We start from the raw sequence: 25,106 nt of genomic DNA, 5'->3' as shown, positions 1-25,106 counted from the left end.
CACAATTTGATTCCAGTCAGGGCATATGCCCAGGTTGCGGGCTCAATTCCCATTGTGGGTCGTGCAGGAGGCAACTGATCAATGATTCTAACCAATGTTTCTACCTCTCCCTGTCCTTTCCGCTCTGAAATATAATAAAAATATCTTGCTTGCCCTGCCCGGTTTTGCTCGGTGGATAGAGTGGCCTGAGGACTAAAGGGTCCCAGGTTCAATTCTGCTCAAGGGCATGTGCCTGGGTTGCAGGCTCGGTCCCCAGTGTGGGGCATGCAGGAGGCAGCTTATCAATGGTTCTCTCTCATCATTGATGTTTCTATCTCTCTTCCTTCTTCTCTGAAATCAATAAAAATATATTAAAAAAGAAAAGAAAATTAAATATTTTTCCTTTAAAAAAATAAATTAAAAAAAATATCTTCAGACAAACATTACCAAAAAATAAAAACTAACAGTGAGTTAATAACAAAAGAATCCGTTAATTTAATTTTAAGCAGATCTTGGTTAAAAAGCATTTTAAAATTAACTTAATTTTCCCATATGACATATGGACCAGAAATTTTGTCCAATAAATTGAAGTCCATTAAATCAAGGTTCACAAAATTGAGGGGATGCCTGGAAACTTAGCAAGCCAAAATTAAATAAACAATGGTAGTCACTAGCTTTTTTAGCAAGTGTTTAGCAGCCAACATTTTATTGAATTTCAAAGCCTTTGAATACTATTACCATTGTTATTGAACAATTCGTGACATCACATGCAAAAATAGGGTTACCAAGACACTCTGTGGGTATCTAAATTTGAGTTCATTAAAATAAAATTTACTTTCTCAGTCACAGTAAGCAAGTGCTTAGTAATCACGGAACCACTGGCTACCATATGGGACAGTGCAGATAGAATATGCCCATCATTGCAGAAAGCCCTATCAAATAGATTTGGTCTAGAATATCAGACTGTCAATATTAAAACTATGTCAAAGGTTTTATTCCCTTAAAGGTGAACCCATGTAAAGATAATAGAGCCAGAGTACAAATTAGGTGATGATTTGCCAATCACCTAAGGTGATATATTGAGTCATATTTCAAGCAATGTGGATCAAATCGATTGATGGCATTTAAAAGGAAAAAAAAAAAAAAAAAAGGCATAGTACAGTTCCCTTCCCAACCAGATCCTGAAATTCTTCCCAAGGTTCAGGGTACAGGTGTAAAAAAGCCAAGTCTCCAACAACAACAATCACTGTTAACTAGTGGTCAGACTAGATCTAACTAGGGGAAAATTACTGACTCAATAGCAGGCATCCATATGGAATGGTAAAGTAGGATACTTTTGTAAAGGATTATCTGAAACAGGACTGCAAAGGTAAAACAAAATTTAACCAAGGCTAGAGATAGTACATTTGCAGAGAATCACAGATGGTTCATGTTGGTTCTTACATAAGGTACACACAATTTAAATACAGTTTGGCTTTACTGAGGAAATCTGGTTGGTTGGGGAAGAAACACACAAATATGATCACGAGTGTTGACCTCCCCGCTCAAATGCTATCTCAATGGCCTTAGAATGAGGGAACTTCAAACCATGTATTGGAAATATACAGTATTTTCTTCCAGATACAATGCTGAAGATATACAGTGCTGGATAATGTACAGTACATCTTAAGAGAGGGCGACTTGATCAGTAAATAGGAAAGCCCTAGCAGAACCCACTTTCTATCCCACGTCTTAAAGGGGAGGAGCCATTTATTGCCTGAGATTGATCCCCTTTATAGAATTTAATCCTTTGGTTTTTTCCTTTTTATTCTTTACTCTTTTCCTCTATACTGACTCATTCACAACAATATTTAATTGGGTATAAGATTCTCCCATCTTTGAAAAACCGTCGGTGACACATTTACCTCTACCCACTATATGATTTGCCCAACATCACCAAACTCCAACGGGTTCTCCAAATTGTCTTCACTTCAAAAGCCATCCACAACTCAACTTTATTAAAACTTTCTGAGTCTACAATGACTTCTGCAAACTATTACAGTCTCCATGTGTTTGGATTTTTTTTTCACTTCTTTTAACATTTAAAATTGCCACGTTGTTCTTTTTAAAAGCAGCCTTCTCTTAAACTTCTCTGATATCACACTCACCCTGTTTTCCTCCTGTTTTTCTGGTCATTCCTTAGTCTTTGTGGGTTCTTCCTCTGGCTTTCTCCAGAACCTTTTCCTGAGCTTGCACCAGGTGGGTGACTTCATGCACTCTCTGGGCTTCAATTGAACATCTGTATTCTGATGATTCCTGCTTCTGTGGTTCCAGCATAGATCTTTCTTCTGATTTCCAGAAACACATCTAGTTGGCATCTCCTCTTGGGTGTTCAAGATGGCACCTCAGATTACCTTGTCCTGATCTGAAGGTATCTTCTTTCCCCAGATTTGATCCTACATGCCTTATCTTAGCAAATGATGCTACCATCTACCTAGTTCCACAAACGTGAAACCTGGATGTCTGTCTGTCCTGAATCTTCTAATTCCCTCATCCTCTGCATCTAAACATCACCAGGTTATTCTAGTTTCACCAACTGTTTATCAAGTTCAAGCACGTTCCACCATACCTACTGACAGCATTCTACTACCCGCCACTGTAATTTCCAATCTAGATTATTGTACCAGCCTCCTATTATATTCCCCCGAGTGAAGCCTCTACATTATTCACGTGTTCTCTGAATAAACTCAATCTGATTCGCTCTCATTCTTTGTCTCAGGATAGCTGCCATAGTTTACAAGTCTATTCTAGCCCTGTCTTTAGATGTCAACTCCTTGTTCCCCAAGTGGCTTCCATACTTTTAGTTCTCTGCATAGCCCATGCTTATTCTTGCATTTGTAACCTTGACAACCTCTTCCACTTTTTACCACGACAAGCGTCACCCCATTTCACCTAGCTAACTTGTACTCATCCTTAAGGTCTTGTTTGGACATCCTTTCATTCTGGAAACTTCTCTTGACAACCCTCCCCTTCAAAACCAGTTAGGTACCAGTCTTATGTGCCCTCATAATGTTCTTCCTTATCAATGCACATTCACACTGTTTACTAGTTTTTATCTCTCAGTGGCCAGCAGTCTACTCAAGAGCAGGCATGCCCATTTCACTATTAATCCTCTGGTACCCAGGTGTGCAATAAATGTTCGTGTGAATAATTGTATTGCTCATGCCTCTTTATTTTCTCATGTTTTGACACCAGGGGCCTTGGGAGAGTGCCTTTCAATTGGCAGCCTATATCCTCCAACCATTTTCTTTACCAAACTTTCACAAGCCAGGCAACAGTCCTCTGCCCTTGTGACTCCAGGGCCGCAACCTTGCACAGCCCCTACATCCCCAAACGCGCTGAAATTATTCAAATTCTCCAATCACAAATTAACCCGCCTACCCTGCCTCTCCCATTCCTTCCTGCAAAAACCACAATCATGTCTCTTATCCATGCTTTCCCCTAGCTCCCTCTGCCTCCTGACCCACTCTAGTGCTTCCCGGTGTGGACTTAAAACTGCTTGCATTTTAGAATTTATTTGATAAGAAAAATCTTGTGCATTTAACAAGAACTGCCAAGATAAGTGGTGTGGGGGGGATGAAAACTGTGTTAGGATTGTGGGTATATGGGTTTTTCCAGATTTCTATAACATCTACTAGCACATCTTAACGCCCATCGTGAAACAAAAGCCTCGGCGAAAACGGGGCTGGCGGAGCGGAAGTAACAACTTGGTCCTCATCCGCATCTCCCGGCTCCAGTGGGCCCCTGGATTCTGGGCTGGCTTTGCGCAGCCGCACTTCGCAAGACGCGGAACCCTTGTGAGTGGTTTCAACCTTTTCCAGTCGGCAGTGAAAGCGCACTTCCGGCCCTCACGGAAGTTGTTGCACAGTCGTTTCCGAGGCGGTTTGAGGTAGAGGAGCCCTCCAAATGGGTCGTAGCCGCTCCCGATCTCCGCGGAGGGGTGAGTTTAGAAGCCGTTTAAAGGGTTTGGGGCTCGGTTGGAGGCGCTTCCTATCCCCCCTTATTGTCTTTGCCAAGGCAGCGGAAAGGCAGGCCCTTTACTCCTGAGAAGGAGACAAGCGGGGTGTCTGTGTGGATGGGGGAACGAAGATCTCCGCCCTTCGGTTCCAAAGTAGGTTTTTTTCCCCTTCTAAATTGGCGTTTCGCTCTTCATCAGCTTCCAATAGTAACTTTTGTAATTCTTGTACCTGGTAATTTAGAATCAGACCACGTTTTTTTTCACTTAATTTCTGGGTGACCGTGTGTAAGACACCCAACCTTTCTGAGTCCGAATTCCCATAATTAGACATTGGGGGTAATATTACCTAGCTTTAAAAACGGATGTGAGAATTAATGCACATTCCATAACACTCAGCATGTTATACTGCCTGTGTCTTAAATACTCCATGTAGGTTTCTCCAGTTTATTATAATAGGGAATCTTGTGTCCTGGGAGCTCATAAGGTCTCCTGATCCCACCCCCTGTAAGTGAGGCGGTGCTGTGTACTCTGACTTAGACCCTCGGTTCTGCCCCTGATTGGTTTTTACCACCTTCAACTTGTCAAGACGTGATTTTCTTAAAAGTTAAATGAGGCCGGGATCCACATATGGCTATTGAGGATCCCAATCAGGATTAAGACGTGCTGTTTAATTGTAGGTTATACACCGGGCTGCCTTGATTTAGTACGGAAAAAGTAACAATAAAATACTTTTTATATTGAGTACTTTTTGAAATGATAATAGTTTGAAAGTATATATTTAGTCAAATAACATTCAGTTAAAATTTATTTCACCTAAAAAAATTTATTTCATCTGCTTTTTATTTTTTAATGTGACTACTAGAAATGGCTTGCATTATATTTCTACTAGACAATCCAGCTCTAAATATTTGAGATGATTTTTGGCTCTGCAATTTTGTTCCTTGTGTTAGAACGTAGGCGGTCCCGGTCCACTTCGCGGGAGAGAGAACGCAGGCGCCGGGAAAGGTCTCGGTCCAGGGAGAGAGATCGGAGAAGGAGCCGCTCTCGATCCCCGCACCGAAGACGCTCCAGGTAAGTGGGGATCATAGGCAGAGGTTTTACCACAAGTCCCAAAGAAACTAGTTGTTGCCCTTTACTTTGTTTTTATCACTTATAAGGCCATTTACAACAAGCATATCAAACCTAAAGGCTAACAAGGGCCAAATAAACAAGGTTTAAGTTTATGGGGTGCAAAAAACCAAAAGCTTCAATTTTCATAGAAATGTAGGTTTATTTCGATAGAGACATGCTGAATACAAAGGGCTGAAATAAATTGAGTAATCGTTAACAAAATAATAGAATATTTTATTTTTATTTTAAAAATACATTTTATTGATTTTTTTCACATAGAGAAAGGGAGAGGGATAGAGATTTAGAAACATCGATGAAAGAAACATGGATCAGCTGCCTCCTTCCTGCACACCCCCTACTGGGGATGTGCCTGCAATCAAGGTAGATGCCTTGACTGGAATCAGTCCACAGGCCAACACTCTATCCACTGAGCCAAACCAATTAGGGCAAATAATAGAACATTTTAATAGAAATTAATATTTTTTTTTGAACTTTAACTTACCAGACACTGAATAACTGCACAAATTAATAAGCGTAACGCATATAAACCTATTTTTCTTCTCCAAAAGCGAAATATTTCCTGTTGCACACACCAAACAAGTCAGTCCAAGACTAATGATGTGGCAATTGGCTGCTAAAATATTTGCTGCTAGTAGTGGAGAGAAATTGTGCACCTGCACATAAGGCTTGTAAGGGAAATGAATGCAACACAATTATAGTGGTCAGTCATTAGTGAACATTGTAGTTTGTTGTTAATAATTATGTACTGTATAACAGGATATTGTAAAAATTAAGTTATGAAATTTTTATTAAAACGTTTCTTACATATCATTATATTGGGTAGGCCAGTGGTCGGCAAACCGCGACTCCCGAGCCACATGCGGCTCTTTGGCCCCCTGAGTGTACCTCAATCAGATTGAGGACGTTTTTAGCAAAGGCCAGCTTAGGAGTACCCTAATTAAGTTAATAACAATGTACCTACCTATATAGTTTAAGTTAAAAAAATTTGGCTTTCAAAAGAATTTTCAATTGTTGTACTGTTGATATTTGGCTCTGTTGACTAATGAATTTGCCAACCACTGGGCTAGGCTGAAAAAATATTCGTTGTGGGCCACGAGTTTGACATGCTTGATTTACAATGCCAAGAAATGGGAGACTTAAGCCCATCTTATTCTAAACCTAACATTTCCATGGGTGAATGGGGTTAATAAGTCTCTACTCCTAGAGTTGCCTTTAGGAGTAAATGAGAAATAATACCAGAAAAGCACTTAACATGATGCTTGGCAAGAATAAGGAATAAGTGTTTGTTTTGTTTTTATTGACTTTTTGGTGATAAAGATTTATTCAAGTGTATAATGAAAAATGTGAGATCTTGGAAGTACCTTAGAATGGACTCGTGATTTCCTATTAAGCAACTATTGCTGTTTAAGTCAACTTTTTGTGTGTTTATGTGCAATTGTTAGAAGCTGTTTAGTTACATTTTTCTGCCTTGCATTAGTTACATTTTTTAGCCCTAGCTATACTGAGCAAGACTGTATTTTTGTTTGTTTGTTTTTTTGTTAACAATCGGGCTAGGGCAGAACCTTCTAACTTATTCTTCTATAGGAAATGGGCTCGTGGTTCTCTGCAGCCTGGTTTTTGTTCAGCCTTTACCTTTCAGGCACTCATGCATATCTGTGCTGATTGACACAGTGGCCAGGTATGTCTGTTTCTGACATGTTTACTTATTAAATATTAGATCTCCAAGACGACATAGATCCACATCTCCTTCTCCTTCTCGACTGAAAGAAAGAAGAGATGAGGAAAAGAAAGAAACAAAGAGCAAAGAACGTCAGATAACTGGTAATGCTATTAGATAAATAACTGTAGGAAGAGTGCAGCCTTGTTTAGATAACTTCAGGCATGATAACATTATAAAAGTATAATTTTTGACCATTAAGATATATTAAGTTGTTTATAGTATTCATTGCATATGGATTGAGATTTTGTTTTAATTGTACCTTTTGAGTTCTTGGTTATCTGTGGTGCTCCTGATATTGGAAGGACAATTAAAAATGTGAGCATCTTTTATTTTGGAAGCACCTTCAAAACAAGTGTCATGTCTGATATTAAAGGTGGTCCTGCCTAACGGCTTCAACATGTCCTTTTAAGCAGTTTCTTCTGTTGGAAGGTGACAAGCACATTCCTTCCTTGCACCTCAAGTTACATTTTGCTTGCACAGTTCACCATAGCTAAGATTTGGAAACAGCTTAAGTGCCCATCAGCAGATGAGTGGATTAGAAACCTGTGGTACATCTACACAACGGAATACTACGCTGCTGTAAAAAAGAAGGAATTCTTACCATTTGCAGCAGCATGGATGGAACTGGAGAGCATTATGCTAAGTGAAATAAGTCAGTCAGAGAAAGATAAATATCACATGATCTCACTCATTTGTGGAATATAATGAACAACATAAACTGATGAACAAAATTAAAACCAGAGTCATAGAACCATCAAACAGACTGTCCAACCTATGAGAGAAGGCGGGGGGTGAAGGGGTAAGAGATCAACCAAAGGACTTATATGCATGCATATGAGCATAACCAGTGGACACAGACAGTAGGGAGATGAGGGAATGTGCTGGGGGTTGGGGGTGGCTGGGGAGAGGACACTGAGGGAAAAAGGAGACTTACGTAATACTTTAAACAATAAAGAATTTTTAAAAAAAGTTACATTACAAATTGAGGGCAAAATATATATATATAAAACAATTTATTTCAGAGAAGATGGGAGAGGGAGAGAAAGATAAGACACATCAATGATGAAAAAGCATTGATCAGCTGCGTCCTGCACACCCCCAGTGGGAATGAGCCCAAAACCGGGGCATGTGCCCTGACCAGGAATCAAACCATGACCTCCTAGTTCAGTGGTCGGCAAAATGCGGCTCTTTGGCCCCTTGAGTCTGGCTCTTCCACAAAATACCATGGCCTGGGTGAGTCTCTTTTGAAGAAGTGGCGTTAGAAGAAGTTTAAGTTTAAAAATTTTGGCTCTCAAAAGAAATTTCAAGCCCTGACCGGTTTGGCTCAGTGGATAGAGCGTTGGCCTGTGGACTGAAGGGTCCCAGGTTCGATTCCGGTCAAGGGCATGTACCTTGGTTGCGGGCACATCCCCAGTAGGAGGTGTGCAGGAGGCAGCTGATGGATATTTCTCTCATTAGTGTTTCTAACTCTCTATTCCTCTCTCTTCCTCTCTGTAAAAAATCAGTAAAATGTTTTTAAAAGAAAAAAATTTCAATCGTACTGTTAATATTTGGCTCTGTTTACTAATGAGTTTGCCGACCACTGTCCTAGTTTATAGTTGACGCTCAACCACTAAGCCATACCAGCTGGGCTAGACTTAAGTCTTTAGCTGATTGTTTTGTATGTTTTCTGCTGGTAAGGTGGAGTGACTGTTAATCTAGTGCCACCTTTGCTTTAATATATATAAAATAATAGAGTTTTTAAAATTTTTGCAGAGGAAGACTTAGAGGGCAAAACAGAAGAAGAAATAGAAATGATGAAGATAATGGGATTTGCCTCCTTTGACTCAACAAAAGTAAGTAAAACTTGAAGCCAGTTAAGCAGTTTGATTGGAATTAATCCATTATGACTGTCCCATTTTTTCATATTTTTTTACTGTTGACTATGTAATTGCTTCCATTGATACAAGTTTATTCAGTTAAAAGATAATAACCTGCTGTGTGAAGGGGTTTGAAGGTACAGAGAAGGAAGCGATGAGGTGCCATTGGAATCCAGGGAGTGTTCGCCTGGGATGATGTCTAGTTAGATCTTAAAGGGCCAGTACAAAGAAGAGGAGGAAGATCAATTTAAGTAGAAGGAGGAGTTGATGAAAATGCCATGTAGACATGAAGTAGCATAGTGTATTGTGGGAATTTCAAATTCAGTGACTGTTAAAAAGATGCTGATGGGCCAGTGACTACACTGAGGCTGGAAATAGAGGTAGGAAGCAAATCATAACGGACTTTTGCTGCCCTTTGCCATGCTAAGGAATTTAGAGTTGATTCTTTCTTTTAATATATATTTTATTATTGATAGTATTACAGGTATCTCCAATTTTCCCTCCCATCCCCCTCCCCTCCAATCCTCCCAAGAGATGATTCTTTAGGTGGTGAGAGAAAGCAAAGATTTTTAAGAAAATGAGTGATAGGATTTATATGTGTTTTAGACAGATGACCTAGGGCAGCCTTGGAGCACAGATGGGAGGCATTTACCAGATGTACCAGTTAATAATGCAGATTTTTTTTCAATAGATGGAGTTACACATATGTTGATATGTATGCAGTTTTATATGTATGCTATTTTGTTGTATTAACATGCTTCAAAACTTCACATGTCAAATTTTCTGAAGGTGTTAACATCATAGATATTTTTACGCTTAAAAATGTTGAATTTTGTGCCAAAAAAAGAGCATTTGCGGAAAGTTTTAATTAATAATTTTTAAGAAAAGTGCTGCTGAAAGTTATTGTGTACTTGGGGAAGCTTATGATGAACATGCTCCATCTCAAGATACTTGTGAATGCTGGTTTAAATGCTTTAAAAGTGATGATTTCTATGTGAAAGACAACATCCAGGTCAACCGAAAAAGTTTGAAGACCAACAATTACAAGCATTATTGGATGAAGATGCCTGTTAAACTCAAAAACAACTTGCAGAAAGATTAAATGTTGCTCAGCAAACAATTTCCGATTGTTTACAAGCAATAGGAAATATTTTAAAGGAAAAATGGATGCCACATCAACTGAACAAAAGACAAATGGCAAACCGAAAAGTCATCGTTGAAATGTTGCTTCAGTGTCACGAAAGAAAGTCTTTTTTGCATCGAATTGTGACTGGCGATGAAAAGTGGATTTATTTTGAGAATCCCAAACGCACAGAATCATGGGTTGATCCAAGTCAACCATCAACATCGACTGTAAGGCCAAATCGCTTTGGAAAGAAGACAATGCTCTGCGTTTAGTGGGATCAGAAAGGTGTGTATGATGAGCTTCTAAAACCAGGTGAAACAGTTAATACTGATCACTACCAACAACAAATAATCAATTTGAACCACGCTTTGATCGTAAAACGGCCAGAATGGGCCAGAAGATACGGCAAAGTAATTTTGTTTATGATGACACACCATCACACACTTCAAAACCAGTTAAAGACAAGGTAAAAGATCTTGCCTGGGAGGTATTAACCCCTGCCGCCATATTCACCAGACCTTGCTTCTTCAGATTACCACTTGTTCCGATCAATGGCACACACACTTTCTGAGCAGCACTTCAAAACGTACAAAGAAGTGGAAAATTGGGTCTCTGAATGGTTCACCTCAAAACAAGAAAAGTTCTATTGGGATGGTATCAACAAATTACCTGAAAGATGGGGGAAATATGTAGCTAGCAATGGACATTACTTTGAATAAAGCACTTTTGATGTTTCTCTTGAAATTACTGTGCTTTCTTTGATTACAAAATCCGAATTATTAATCGGTACACCTGGTAGATTGGAGGCAGGGAGAACTGCTGAGTCATGCAAGTGAAAGATGATGAAGACATGAACTGAGAGGATCCGGAATATTGAGAACCATTCACGTGGTAGTGGGAGTGAGCAGTCAGTGATGATTGAGGTGACAAGCTGAAAGACTGGGTGGTAGGGTTAACCAAGAAAGGATTATGGGAAGAGGAAGTGCTGTGAAACAGAAGAAGAAAACTCAGCTGCTGGATAAAGATGACATTGGGTAGCTGCACACATATCTCATAGCTCAGAGAGGGGTGGTTTGGAGGTTGAATAGTGTCTAACCATCATACTGGAAAGAATAAGGGGGAGGGGAAGGAAAAATGGAGGGATTGTGGAGATGGAGGTGAAGTCAGGTTATAGGTAGGGAGAGGGGAGAGAGTAGGAAGAGGTAGGCGGATAGAGGTAAAGAAATAGGGGAAAGGGAGTTTGAGGGGAATGGATGGGAGAAGAGGGATGGAGGGAGCTAGTAAGGATATACAGAGAAAGAGTTGAGAGAATGTTTTTTAAAAACTTCATTTTCTAGAATTTTAAGTCTTTTTAGTTTTGTAAATGGAATTTGAGATTTTTTGAGAAAATCCATTTCCCCTCATCTTGTATTCCATTGAGTTGTGAAAGGAGGGTAATTTCAGATGCTCTAAAAGTTTCTAACTGATGTGATTGTGTGTGGGGCTAAATAATCTTTTTCCTCCCACATACTCTTTTAAGATGACAATGTATAAACTAAGAGGAGTACTGTTTTGAAGTGAAAAAATTAAGAATGAGCTTTTATTCTCACATATGGTTTTGAGAACCCCATTTTGGAATTTAATGCAGTTTATGTATCAGTTTATTTTCCTTTAATATTGTTTTCCAAACTATTTTTATAACTAAAATGATTAATATATATGTAGGGTGAATAAAAATATCTTCAAAGTAAAGCAACTATATTTTTATTGTTTTTAGAAGAATATAGAGGGAACTTATCAGAATTATTTTCTTTATTGGGGGGTAGGGGGTTATCCCCAGTATTCTTTGAAATTCATGAGAATCATATGTGAAGATGAAGTCTCACTTAGTTTTTAAATATAGTCTGCTGAAGATGTTTGTTTCTAAAGGAAAAATTAGGTGAATATAAGTCCCATGAAAATTATGGAGTACCACCATAAGAAATAATATCAGTTGTTTTTTAATGACATCTACAAGAGTGTTATTTTAGTTTGTATGCAGTTAGCTTCAGTTATAGCTCACTTGTGCTATTCAGTAATGTGCTTATGGTGATATATTGATCTATGATGAGACCTTTTCATATGCCAATGTAGCCCTTCCATTTTAACATTTTGGGAAAATTCAAAGTTTGGTTATGTTTATTAATGGATAATTTTCTATTCCAACATGTAAATGAAAATAGGGCTATTAATATATAACTCCACAAATAATTTTCAAAAATCATTAAGCCTTTAGGAATTGAACTTAGTAAAAAGGTTAACATTATTTTCTTTTTTCCAAGCCAGTGTGTGCAAGTCATTCCTACCTCCTGTTCTTGGGAGGTCAAAATCCTGCACCTCAAGTAATTTTACCCATTATTCTTCCCTTCCCCAAAATGTAGTGAAAATAGGAAAAATAAGATCAAATATATTTATTTTAGCTCCACTTTAAATATGTACCTCATTTGTATATGCCTTTAGGCCAGTGAGTAAGAATCCTTTTTTTGCCCTAACACAGACAGATAGGGTACACTCCCATGAGTAATAATGAGGAAAGGTGGGGATTGAGGGTTGTGTGTGTGTGTGTGTGTGTGTGTGTGTGTGTGTGTGTGTGTGTGTGAGAGAGAGAGAGAGAGAGAGAGAGAGAGAGAGAGAGAGAGAGAGAGAGAGAGCGCGCGCAAGTGAGTGCTAACGGATGGTGTTCATACATCTAACAATCATTTTCTGAGCACCTGAAAGTGCAGTGGCCTAGGATGTGAGTATGCAAAGGTGACTCACAGGCATATCCCTCCCTCAAGAAGCTTGTAGTCTCATAGGGGAAATGACATCAAGTGTATACATCATCATAATGCAGGTTGGAACATGGAGGGTATTCATGCTCCTGGATCATTTGAATTGAGCCTTGAACAATGTATAAGCTCCACATAGTTGAAGATTGAATGGGAGTTGGGATGGTAATTCAGGCATGAGGAACAGCAAGTGGTGAGTTAACTTGGCTGAATCAAAAGACCCATAATGGAATTAATGAAAAAGAGCGTAGATGCCACATGAGAAAAGGCCAAGGTACAAGTGACACTCAACATTAGCATATGTTATTCTGTATTCTGATTTTCTGATTTAAAAACCAAAATTGCAAGGCCTGTGTAAGAAATGGGATTTAGATGAATAGTGACTGATCCAGCCATAATTTGAAAATGTGAATTTTTCTAGAGAAAATACCCTTAACTTATATATGGTTTCAAAGAATTCTTTGATCAAAAGAGGTTAGGATTTGCTACACTATTTCCTTTCCTGCCTTGCCCTTAATACATAAACCAGGAATGTTTCTTAATTTGAATATTGTATTATTTGCTTATGTGTGACTATAAAAAGGTGAACAGAAGTGTAATACTTGGGTGCTCATGAGATGTCATCAGGATCTGAAAATTCTTTTTCTCGTTGGCCTACCTCATTCTTAGATGGATCTTGCCATGTAAGTCTGTCTATAGGCTGCAATTTTTTTGATCAAGGCACTTAATGTATCCTTCCTGTTTTTATAATTTGTATATTGCTTTTCTCCAGGGAAAAAAGTTGGATGGTTCTGTAAATGCCTATGCCATAAATGTGTCTCAGAAGAGGAAGTACAGGTATGCATTACCCCATTATTATGTTTAAATCAGTGATATAAACTATGTGCTTGGGAAAGAATTTATTATATGATAATTATTTGTAGGAAATGTAGCAATCTTCCATACAGTCCCTTGTTTTAATCTTCCTTACTTATATTCTGGTGTGTGAATTTCTGATTTACATGTGAACTAATTATTATAGAGAATGGTAGTTGACTTAAATCTTTTACAACTGTATAGATAGTTCTTCAGAACATTGTTTAAGTCTTTTGACTTTAATTTCATTATAATTATAGATTTAAAAAATAGATCACTCCTGAATTACTCACTTGGATTGATTATGTAAGGATTTCAACTGTAAATATATTAAGTACACACATTTTATTAATAGAATGGGACAATTCATACTTGATATCTTACTGAATACCTAATGAATTGAAAAGTCAAGAAGACATCTTCAAACATTGCTTTTCTCTCTACCTTTATCACTGATAAAAGACTAATATTCCAATTAATTTAGAATATGAATAATGTGTTTGAGAATGCTGGTGAGTTAAGGAACCAGAATCATCATTGACATTCCTTTGTAAAGTCACCTTCAAATAAGGTGTTATAAAGAAAACCAGTACCTGTTTTGAATTCTGCTCTATATCCTTTAACTAGGTGTTCGGTGCTACCTAAAATAAATAAATTGATTTTTTTAAGTCTGTGGGATCTTCTCAAATAATTTTGAAAGTAGATTTCCATACTTCTATTTGGATTTTACAGAAATTTATAATGCTGTTGCTTATTTTGAAGGTGAAGTAATCTCTTCTTACTGTACATTAAATAATCTTGAATACTTCTTACTCTATATTTGACATCTTAAAGGTTATTTATAGGTGCAATCTCTGAAGCATGTGATTTTTTTAAAAAGAGAGAGAGGAAAGGGGAAAAAGAGAAAGAAACATCAATTTGTTGTTGCACTTATTCCTTGATTAATTGATTCTTGTATGTGCCCTGATTGGGGATAGAACTCGCAACCTTGGTATATTGGGACGATGCTCTAAACAACTAAGCAACCTGACCAGGACCATGAATATTTTTTCGCAAGAGGAGTCCAGAATTTTTTTTTAAATGAACATTGAATTTTTTTTTCTTGTCATAGGCAGTACATGAATCGCAAAGGTGGATTCAACAGACCTTTGGATTTCATTGCGTGAAAATTGAAATGTTGAAGAATGATTTTTTCCCCCCTCATCATGATCAGAAGAGTGGATTTTGTATTTTGTATTTCATATGCATCAAAACAGGCCAGGATCACAGCCCTTCCTCCTTGTAAAGTAAGAAAATTTTATCTTTGATGTGTGCAGTTCACTTACCCTGCCTCAAAAGAAGAAATGTTAAATATTACATTTTTTTCTTTTAGGAAGTATCATTTGGGGCAATCATCAACCCCATTTTTTGTCTTATTCCTGTGGAAGCTGTATATGTTTTCTTCTTGGATGCACGTTAGGATTTTTTAAAACACATAAAAGTAATTTGGATGTAAGTGTCTCAAATAAAGCAATTATTTCTACCTCTCTGTATTTGATAAATATTTTATTACTGTATAAAATATCTCCCTGTACATTTTATTTTTTCATGCATAGATTTAGATATGATTCTTAGTAGTTAAAAATTAAAAGAATGAAAAAGTATAACTGGATTTTTGTATCTTCTGAGGGTTTTTTCCTCAGTACCACTTATTACTTTTCCCCCATTTTTAAAAGCAATACATGCTTATTATTTAAAAAAACAAAAAGCAAAAAAAACCTTGGGAAAACCAAACAGTAAAAGAAAAGCCAAAATCACCTGTAACCTACCCCCAGAAACAATGTTAATATTTTGGTATATATCTCTCCAGGATCCTGTGGGTGTATATTTCCTACTCCCAACCATGAGATCAGAATGCAGTTCTCTTTTGCTAATTCTTTTTCTCCCATGTGCTGTGAATATCTTTTTAATATTACATATTCTTTGGAAACAGCTTTTAGGAGGTACTTGGTTGTACCATAATTTTTTTTTTTAATATATTTTATTGATAGTTCACAGAGAGGAAGGGAGAGGGACAGAGAGCTAGAAACATCGATGAGAGAGAAACATCGATCAGCTGCCTCCTGCACACCTCCCACTGGGGATGTGCCCGCAACCAAGGTACATGCCCTTGACCGGAATCGAACCCGGGACCTTTCAGTCCGCAGGCTGACGCTCTATCCACTGAGCCAAACCGGTTTCGGCTGTACCATAATTTTTTATTAACTAATCATTTACTTGGTGAACATTGACTTCCCTCCCATGATTTGCTGTGAATAGTATCCCTGTTACATATATCTTTTTGTACTTGTTGCATTATTTCCTCAGGTTCGGTTCTTAAAAGGTGTGTGTGTGTGCGTGAACGCACAATTGTGCATGTTTTAAGGGTTTTGATACATATATATGGCTAGAAAGGTAACAATGGACTCTGACCAGTAAAGTATGGGCAATCCCATTTCATACACATGTACTAATATTGGGTGTAATAATTTATTTAAAGTTTCCAATCTGATGAGTAAAGTATTGGTATTTGCTTTTAATTTACTTAATTTCTAGGGAGGAGGAACATTTTAAAAACATGTTAGCCATATACCTTTGTAAAATGCTAAATCTAAATCTTGGTTCCATTTGTGTTTTGGCAAGTTTTCTTTTTCTTACTTGAAGGAAACTCTTTTTATATTAAAGATAATAAACATTACCTATTCTGTTTCACATCTCATTGGTATTTGAGCTCCGTAGTTAGATTTTAAATTTAGGTTGTTTGTTTTTGAGTACAAACACATGGAACACAATTTGGATAGCACAAAGTATATAAAGTGATGAGCTAATTGTGTATCTTTTCAGAGATATACGCAAATACATATTTTATTCAAATGTAAGCAAACTACACAACAAGCCTTTTTTTCACTTGTAAATCTTAAGATTATTTATCAGCACATGTAATATTGCCTCTTTTTTTTTAATCATCAAGTATGGTTTATTTCAGAATGTTGTTTGTAATCTGTTACTATTTTTAAAAATTCTATAATTATGGTTCTTGTATGTACACAATTTTATGTTTCTTTAGCTGGATTTTTAAATCCTTCATTGCATCTGAAATTTGACCATTTATTATAGTTCTTTAAAAGCTTTCCTGGCAGGTCATTCCATAGAAAGAAAAGAGTAGTAACCTACTAGTAAACGGGGCTAGTACTCACAGATTGTCTTATCTTTTCATCTCTCTCTCTCTCTCTCTCTCTCTCTCTCTCTCTCTCTCTTCTCTCTCTCTCTCTCTCTCTCTCTCTCTCTCTCTCTCTCTCTCTCTCTCTCTCTCTCTCCTCTCTCCTTCTCTCCCTCTCCTCCCCTCCCCTCTCTCTATCCCTCTCTCTCTCATTGAATTTATTGGGGAGATACTGGTTAATAAAACCATATAGGTTTTAAAGAATGAATAAATAAATAGAAAAGTAGTAGAATGACTGCATTGAATAATACAGTGTGCAGAGAGCACCTTGGTTCATTTAATCCCCATGAAACACAGCAGGCATTATTATCTCCGTTTCCCAGATGAGAAAGCTGAGGCTTTTCAGACCATAAAGGCAGAAATAATTGGTGTTTATACTACAGGTTGCCTTCAGTCCTTAAATATTTGAATGTGCTACATTAGCTGCACAACTTGTAGTGCCCATTGCATGAGTGTCACAGCCTTAGTCAGTCAGATTATTTTGCTTGGACTTTTTGCAAGCTGAGCAGCTAAATAGACTCCCAAACCCCCACTCACCAAAACTTGTGTATCTGTAAATTATCCAGAACAAGGACTGTCTGACTATGTATGTGCACACCCAAATGTTTGAATAGGGAAGCTAAAAATTCTGGGATAAAATAATTTAATCCAAACCAAATTACAAGTCTTTGGATTGTTATCTTTGTTTGGTGTGAGAGATTTGACTTGAGATCCTCAAGGCAGCACAGTTGTAAAGAAATTATCTGAGCCCAACTGGTGTGGCTCAGTGTTTGAAACAAGACCTATGAACCAGGAAATCACAGTTCTATTCCTGGTTAGAGCACATGCCTGGGTTGCAGGCTGGATCCCTAGTGGGGGGCGTGCAGGAGGCAGCCTATCAATGATCCTCTCTCATAATTTATGTTTCTCTCTTACCCTTTCCTTATTTCTCTGAAATCAATAAGAATATATGTATTTTTTAAAGAAATCTGAAAATATCTGGTAGGTCAATAGATATGTGCTCCATCAGCTAACACCAAAGAAATAGAGAAGGAGGAAATCTTTTAAAACCCAGAGATAAGACACCTCTGATCCTAAGAGAAGTCTTGGTTTGAAGGATCTTTTATCCATCAGATTGTCTGATTCTGTAAGAATAACAAAGATGGAAGGAATATCCTCATCTTCCTCTAACAGGCTGCTGCCCCTCAGTGGGCATAAATTATGCCCAATCTTCTATTTTCACATTTCTAAATGTTAAGAGTGTTTCAGGGCTCAATCCCTGGACTATTGGTGTGACTTCAAACGTCTGTCATGGCTCCAGCTTGACCATTTTACTGAATTCAATTCCAGGCTTGTATATGCACCTAGATTATTAAGAACCTCAAATTTAAAATTAACTGAACTCTCATTTCCTTTCCCAGCCTTCTTTGAGGCTTTCCCATCTCATTAAATGGCTTGCTTCTCCACTCACTTCTCTGCTCAGACCAAAATCCTTAGGGTTATTCTTAACTCCTTTCTTTCTCCTATACTCCATATCTGATTCACTAGCCAATTCTTTTGACTCTTATCTGAGAATATATTTTGAATCCACTTTTTTCTCCCTTAATCCTCATTCAAGGATTTTTAGAGAGTGTGGGAGGGCAGAAGAAATAGAGGGAGAGAGAGAGTGTGCACACGCTCTTGAGAAACATTGTTTTGAGAGAGACACATCAATTGGTTTTCTCCTGAATGTGCCCGATCCGGGGCCTGGGATAGAGCCTGCAACCTAGGTACATTCCCTTCACCGGGAATTGAACCCACAACGCTTTAGTTCGTGGACCAATGCTCCAACCACTGAGCCACACCAGCCAGGGCTTCAGTCTAATTTTTTCAGATTTATTGAAGTATAATTGACTTGAAATTATAATGCATTTCACATATACTTCATAGTGATTTGATATATGTTGAAACTGAGCACTTCTCACCACCTATATAACCTAAGCCATCGCTCTTGCCTAAACTACTCTGGTGGCCCCCTGATAACTCCCCTTCCTTCTCTTGCTTCCTCAGTTTATTTTTCCATTCAGCAGCAGAAGTGAACCTTTTAAAATGTGCACCAAATCACCTTGCTCCTGCCTCTGGTAATTTTCTGTGATTTAGAATTAAGTCTAGGCCTTACCGTGGTCCACAAGCCTGAAGTCTGGACCCTGTCATCCCACAGCCTCCCCCTGATCCTACTGCACTCAGCCACGCTGCTGGCCTCCTTGCTGTTCCTTCAGAATAGGTGTGCATCTACCTAAGTGTCTTCCCACTTGTTCCTCCTGGAATGTTCCTCCTACCCTACATATACCCCAACCTTCCCTCCCTACCCCAGAAACCACATTCTGTCTCTAAAGATGTATCTAATGTGGACATCCTATATAATAAAAGCCTAATATGCAAATTGTCCCCTTGACCAAGAGTTCGACCGGGAGTTTGTCATAGACGGTGACCAGCATCCATTACAGAGAAAGGGCAAATAGCAATATTAAACTTTCTTATAATTATTTTCCTGTCAATATGCGTTAATCCATGCACTGGGCCACTAGTTTTCATATAAATGGATATTTCATGTGAATGGAATTATACAATAATTCAGTCTTTTGTGTCTGACTTGTTTCACTTAGCATGTTTTCAAGGTTCATCTATAACATGTATCAATACTTTTTTTTTTTTTAATCCTCATCGAGGATATTTTTTCTATTGACTTTTTTTTTCTTTATGTTTTTATGATTTTTAGAGAGAGAGAAAAGGAGAGGCATAGAGAGATAGAAACATCGATGAGAGAGAAACATCGATTGACTGCTTCCTGCATGCCCCATTCTGGGAATTGATTCTTGCGGTCCTCTAGTCTGCTGTTAGGTCTCTGTATAATATTTTTTATTTCAGTCAGTGGATGTTTAATTTCTAGTTGGTCTTTTTTCATATTCTCGAGGGTCTCACTAAATTTATCGGCCTTTTCTAGAAAATTCTTGAAAAACCTTAAAACCGTGGTTTTGAACTGTATATCCAGTTGTTTGTTTTCCTCCATTTCTTTCATTTGTGATCTGTTTCTTTGTCTCCGCATTTTGGCTGCTTCCCTGAGTTGGTAGAGTAGCTTTGTGTGGTAGGTGTCCTCTAGGGCACAGTGGCTCAGCCTCCCCAGTTACCTGAGGTGGACACTCTTGGTGCACCCCTTTGTGGACTGTGTGCACAGCCTTGTTGTAGTTAAGTCTTGATTGTTGTTGATATCACTGGGAGGAATTGACCTCCAGGCTAATTGGCTGTGAGGATCAGCTGTGTCTATGCTGGGAAAACTTCTGTGCTGGAGACACTCTTATGAGACAAGACTTGCAAAATTGCAAAAGCCTTTGTGCTCAGCTTGGATGGGGCAGAGTTTCAGGGCGGAGCAGACAGCCTTGGTTTCCCGTCAGCCCTGCCCTATGAGGCCCCTGGGTCTCAGTGTCCCTCGGTAATCGCTGCAAGCACCTCTAAGAGAAAGCCACCCTCGAGTTTCGCCCGCTGCCAGACAGTCCAGTTTCTCCCCGAATGAGTCGGGGTTCCTAGAAACTTGCCCGGAACTGGAGTTCAGCACAGTGGGGAGCTTCTGTCTCCCTCCCGCTTTAGAAAGCCAGCCGCGCACTCAGCCACCCATGCATTCAGCAGTCAGTCCTCTCTGCGTGACTGCGCCTCCGTACCTCTGCCTTCTGCAGCTCCTGTGAGTCTCCGTGTGCTTTTCTCTTTCCTTCTAGTTGTAGAATTTCCACTCAGCCAGCCTTCCTGTGGTTCTGGATGGTGTCCGTTTTGTCTTTTAGTTGTAGTTTTGAAATCGTTGTGCGAGGCAGCAGTTTAGGTGTTTACCTATGCTGCTATCTTGGTTTTCCTGACCTTGCAATCACCACATTTTTATTTATAATTTATCAGTTGATGGGCATTTTGGCTATTAAGAATAGTGCTGCTATGAACATTCTTATACAAATTTTTGTATGAATATGTTTTTTATTCTCTTGGGTGTATAACTGGAGGTGGAATGACAGTGGGTCACATAATAATTCTGTTTACGTTTTTGAAATACTGTCAAATGGTTTTCCAAAGCAGCTGCACTCTCTTATATTCCCACCAGCAATGTATGAGGGTCCAGTTTTCCACATGCTCTGCAAACTTTCCTTTTCCTTATAGCTTCTCACTGCCTAACACACTCTACATTCATTTGTTACTGTGTGGTTCTTCCACTAGACAAGAAGAAATGGGGCCTATGTCTTGTTTGCCACTATAGGCCCAGCACCACACAGTGCCTGGCACAGAGCAAAGCAGTCAGTAAATATCTGTTGAATTTGTAGATATAGTTCAGTGACCTTTTTTCACTTGGCCACTTCCCTTCATTTTTATGTTAACCTTTACTTACCCAAGTAATAAATAGGGAATAAATAAATTTTCCCTGTAAAAATTTTAAAACCGTATGACAAAGCTAAATCCCATTTGCACAGAACCCCTCAATGCTAGGCCTATTGCACTTTCTTTGCACTGTATCTTTCTAGACCGTTGTCTATGCATGCATGTAAGTAACAGAGTTAGAGGTGGGAATGAGGAATATACATTGTTTGAGATTTTTAAAATACAAATAATACGTTGTAGGGATCATTTTACAACTAATTATTTAATACTGCCTTGGAAATGTTTCTATGCCAGTTTATGTACCTCTACCCTTTTTTTTTTAGCTGCTACATAGTGTTGTGTGCACTATATATATCACTTGGTCAGCCATTAATTTGTTTTTAAAATATTTGTGGAATAACTAATTTTTGCAAAGCGGTGTTCTTAAAGTTTTTTAAAACTTAATCTCATGGTATTAGATGTCATGGCATTGAAGTGCCCAAAGTAACCACAAAGATGGGGATTAATATTATTGAAGTAGGAAATTCCAGTCCTGATTTTTACACTTCATAGAACAAAATCAGTTCCTCAAAAATTTATTTACTAATTTTTATTTTATTGTCAGAGTAGTTAGAAGTGTCAAACTCGGTTACAAATAAGGTGCTTTACTTCATTTTGTAACTTTTAGACATTAACAATTTTAATACACCAGTTGTCTTTTCCCCTGCCACTCTGAGGTACTCGCTGAAGAATTATCTCTCAGAACTCCCATAGCATTTAATAAACCTGCTGCTCATTCAGCATTTACATACTGTCCTATGCCCACCTGGGTATGTAAGCCCTTCCAAGTCAGGAGACTGAGTCTTAGCTTTCTAAAAGATGCAGTAAAGCCCTAGCCAGTTTGGCTCAGTGGATAGAGCACTGGCCTGCAGACTGAAGGGTCCCAGGTTCGATTCTGGCCAAGGGCACATACTTGGGTTGCGGGCTCGATCCCCAGTAGGGGGCGTGCAGGAGGCAGCTGATCAATGATTCTCTCTCATCATTGATGTTTCTATCTCTCTCTCCCTCTTCCTTCCTCTCTGAAATCAATAAAGAAATATATTTAAAAATAATAATAAAGATGCAGTAAAGATTATATGACGGGTAACATAGCTATGTCTTCGTGCTTTCCCATTTTCAAAATTTCCTTTTTACTTCCCAATTCTATTAGTTGATCTTAATGCCTGCTCTAAGATATATAAACTATTGTCATGCCATATTTATGCTGTGACACATCAATTTATTTAAATTCCTGATAATAAAAGTCAGGTTCAAACATTCTGGAATTTCCTATTTTTATTTTGGGGGTTATGCCTATCAGTCAGTGCTTAGGTAATGCCTCTGAGGTTCTAGGTGCTAGGGGTCACCACTTCTACCTTGTTTTAGGATTTTCAGTACTTCAAAATCTGCACCTTCAAGCTATCTTATTTAACTGGTCATTGTATACATTTGTGTAAAAATAATTTCTAAAAAAAACAAACCAAACCTTTGTTTTGTATTTACTGCTTAATTTCCAGTAGATGGCACCAGATACCCTTTAAAGTTCTTAATGTTACTAATTCCTAGTTGGTGTTGCTGGCTAATTCATGTTTCTTCCACCACCACCAGGGAACAGTAATGATCCATTCTTTGGTCTGATTCTCTGATTGTTACATAACTTAGTATTTTTTGTGTGGAGTGTAAGATAGACCTGTTGGTGTTCAAATTTTAATTTGCTATTTCTGACTCAGATTTTGACATTTTCTCCTTTATTTTTATAAGTGTGACTTTCAATCAGGGTTATTCTAGAGGAAGGGTCATGATACAAAAATAAGAATAGGTTAGGGTAAAAGAGGAAGAATAAAGAGATATGCTGAATGTTAGTTGAAGTGTCGTCCTGGGCGCCAAATGGTCTCAGATTCTATTCCTGGTCATGGCACATACCCGGTTTGCTGGCTTGATCCCAAAGCAAACCATCAATGTTTCTCTTTCTCCCTCTACCTTCCCCTCTCAAATTAGTAAAAACATATCCTCAGGTGAGGATTTTTTTTAAAAGTATACAAAATCCAAAATTAAGATGACATTAAAGCGTTTTTACCATTACCAGTTTTGGTACTTTAGTAGAATTGTATTCATTATGATTTCCTAATTTGTTTTACGAATAACTTGTAATTTAAAAAAATAGTCCTTAAAAACAGTCTTTAAAATTGTTATATCCTCATTCTCATCTCCAGTTTTTTGTGGTTGTTTGAAAACCTTGCCTTCAGTATGTATATTTACCAGTGTTTTTATAAAGAATCAGCTTTTAGAGCCAATTAACCATTAAAACCAGAAGTGTTTCCTATATGTTAGGCATAGTTTACAATGTTTATTCTACTTATTAATTCTCTCAGGTTTATTTAATTTTAATGGATCTGTCAACCATTAAAAAGAACCCTTTTAAAATTTCCCATAATTACCTTTAAATGCTTTTCTTTTTCCTCAGAGTTTTAAGTGTCAGTGTTTTGTGTCTCATCTAGAAATCTATTGTCTTTAAAACAAACTACTAATGGGAGCATTGGTATAGCATGGGCTCTGGGTGAAGCAGATCAAGGTACAGTTCCCATCTCTGGCTGGATGACTAGGAAAGTAATTTAGTTATTGTGGACCTCAGTTTCCTCATTTGCAAAATGTAAATAATTAACCTACCTGATGTGAGGTTTAGAGATAATTCATGTAAACTACCTGACACAAAGTAAGCTCTATTTTCATATATTGACAACAATTACAAACTTTTAAAAAAAGCTTTGTGAAATATGTTCTTGCTTCACTCATTTCTATATTCAGGACTCTCAATTTACTGAGTTTTATTTATACTTTTTTAAAATGTAAGTGTCATATTAACAGTGTAATTTGGGTCTCTAAATAACTTTCAGTAATCTTGACAGGCTTAGGGAACAATCCTTAATGAACTTATTAATTCGATACATTTCTGTTGGTACCACCCCACACACAAACACACCATTTATAGCCGTCTTGAAAAGTATTTTAAAAATATTTTCATCTAGAATCAAAGGGGAAAGAAAAACCCTAAGAGATTTAGGTCAAAGAATCTCGGGATTCAGCGTCAGGTACAGGAAGTTTCTGAGCTTTTAAACACCACTCGTGTAAGAGGTAATTATACCAGCACTTGGGGTGATAGTGCCTTTGGAGAGGAGCTCAGCGCTGAATACAGCCGCCCGATTCTAGCACTTTCTGGGACAAGAGAAAAGCAGGGAGGCGAGCATTTAACGTAACTAGAAGGCAGGCTTTTCCCCTCAAACACCACAGCTACGTGGCACCCGCCAGAGCCTGGAGCCCACTGGCTGCTTGCCGGGCTGCCAGCATCGCTCTCCCTTCAGAGGGATTCACTGCGGGGCCCTCAGCCGCCCGGATCCTGGGAAGCCTTGGAACCTCTGGAGCTGGCCGCAGACCCCGGCTCCGACCCGACCCCGCGCGGGGCAGATTGCCTAGGCGAGGCGTGATGCCAGCCTCATACCCAAGGGAACTTTTCCCCTGGGTCAGGTCCTGGCAACAGGTCCTAGGGGAGCAGGGAGGGGCCGGGTGGAGCCGAGCTCCGCGACGGCCGGTGAATCAGCGCCGTCGGGCGCCGGGTCGCCCTCCCTGGCGATGCCAGTTCTGGGGAGGAGAAGCGGGGGCCGCTGACTACCAGCCACTCAGGGATCGCCCGGCTGGGGAAGGGTGACGTCATTGTAGCTGGGAGGTTTCGGGAGCCCGCCAATGGGAGGCAGGCGAAGTGGCTTGCTTTCTGTAGCTCTTGGCCAATACTAACAAAGCGACAGGGGGCCCGGTTGTCGGTATAGAACCAATGGGGAGCTGGGAAGGAGCACGAGGCGGAGTTGCGAATCCTGTCACCAATTGGAGAGAGGGGGTGGAGCCTGGGCCTTGTCAAGCATGACCAACCAGCGAAAGGAGCGGACTCTAGGGGGCGTGGTGTTAATACCCTCCCCCAATCGAGCAAAGCCAAAGGCGGGGCAGTCCTTGGGGTGCCCAATGAGGAACGCAGGC

General features: G+C 38.8%; 1 protein-coding gene across 3 annotated transcripts; it reads left to right on the top strand.

Moving 5' to 3' along the window:
- The first annotated feature begins 3,844 nt into the window (after positions 1-3,844).
- Positions 3,845-16,189, top strand: SNRNP27 (small nuclear ribonucleoprotein U4/U6.U5 subunit 27). 3 transcript variants are annotated; one of them, XR_013961355.1, is made up of 8 exons: positions 3,869-3,958; positions 4,927-5,047; positions 6,825-6,928; positions 8,583-8,662; positions 13,268-13,281; positions 13,371-13,435; positions 14,565-14,739; positions 14,826-16,182. XR_013961355.1 is itself a non-coding variant. In XM_080682975.1 (6 exons), exons 1-6 carry the CDS (start codon positions 3,925-3,927, stop codon positions 14,617-14,619), a joined length of 459 nt encoding a protein of 152 aa, XP_080539101.1. In that variant the 5' UTR covers positions 3,845-3,924; the 3' UTR covers positions 14,620-16,189. The 3 variants fall into 3 exon arrangements, 1 of the variants encoding a protein (XP_080539101.1); XR_013961354.1 differs by lacking the exon at positions 13,268-13,281 and having other exon boundaries at positions 3,865-3,958; XM_080682975.1 differs by lacking the exon at positions 13,268-13,281 and having other exon boundaries at positions 3,845-3,958; positions 14,565-16,189.
- The last annotated feature ends 8,917 nt before the right edge of the window (positions 16,190-25,106 follow it).

Source organism: Plecotus auritus (assembly GCF_963455305.1).
Source record: "Plecotus auritus genome assembly, chromosome: 8".
NCBI classification, from domain to species: domain Eukaryota; kingdom Metazoa; phylum Chordata; class Mammalia; order Chiroptera; family Vespertilionidae; genus Plecotus; species Plecotus auritus.
Note: the sequence above shows the minus strand (reverse complement) of the source record. Positions and strands in the feature narration are given on the sequence as shown.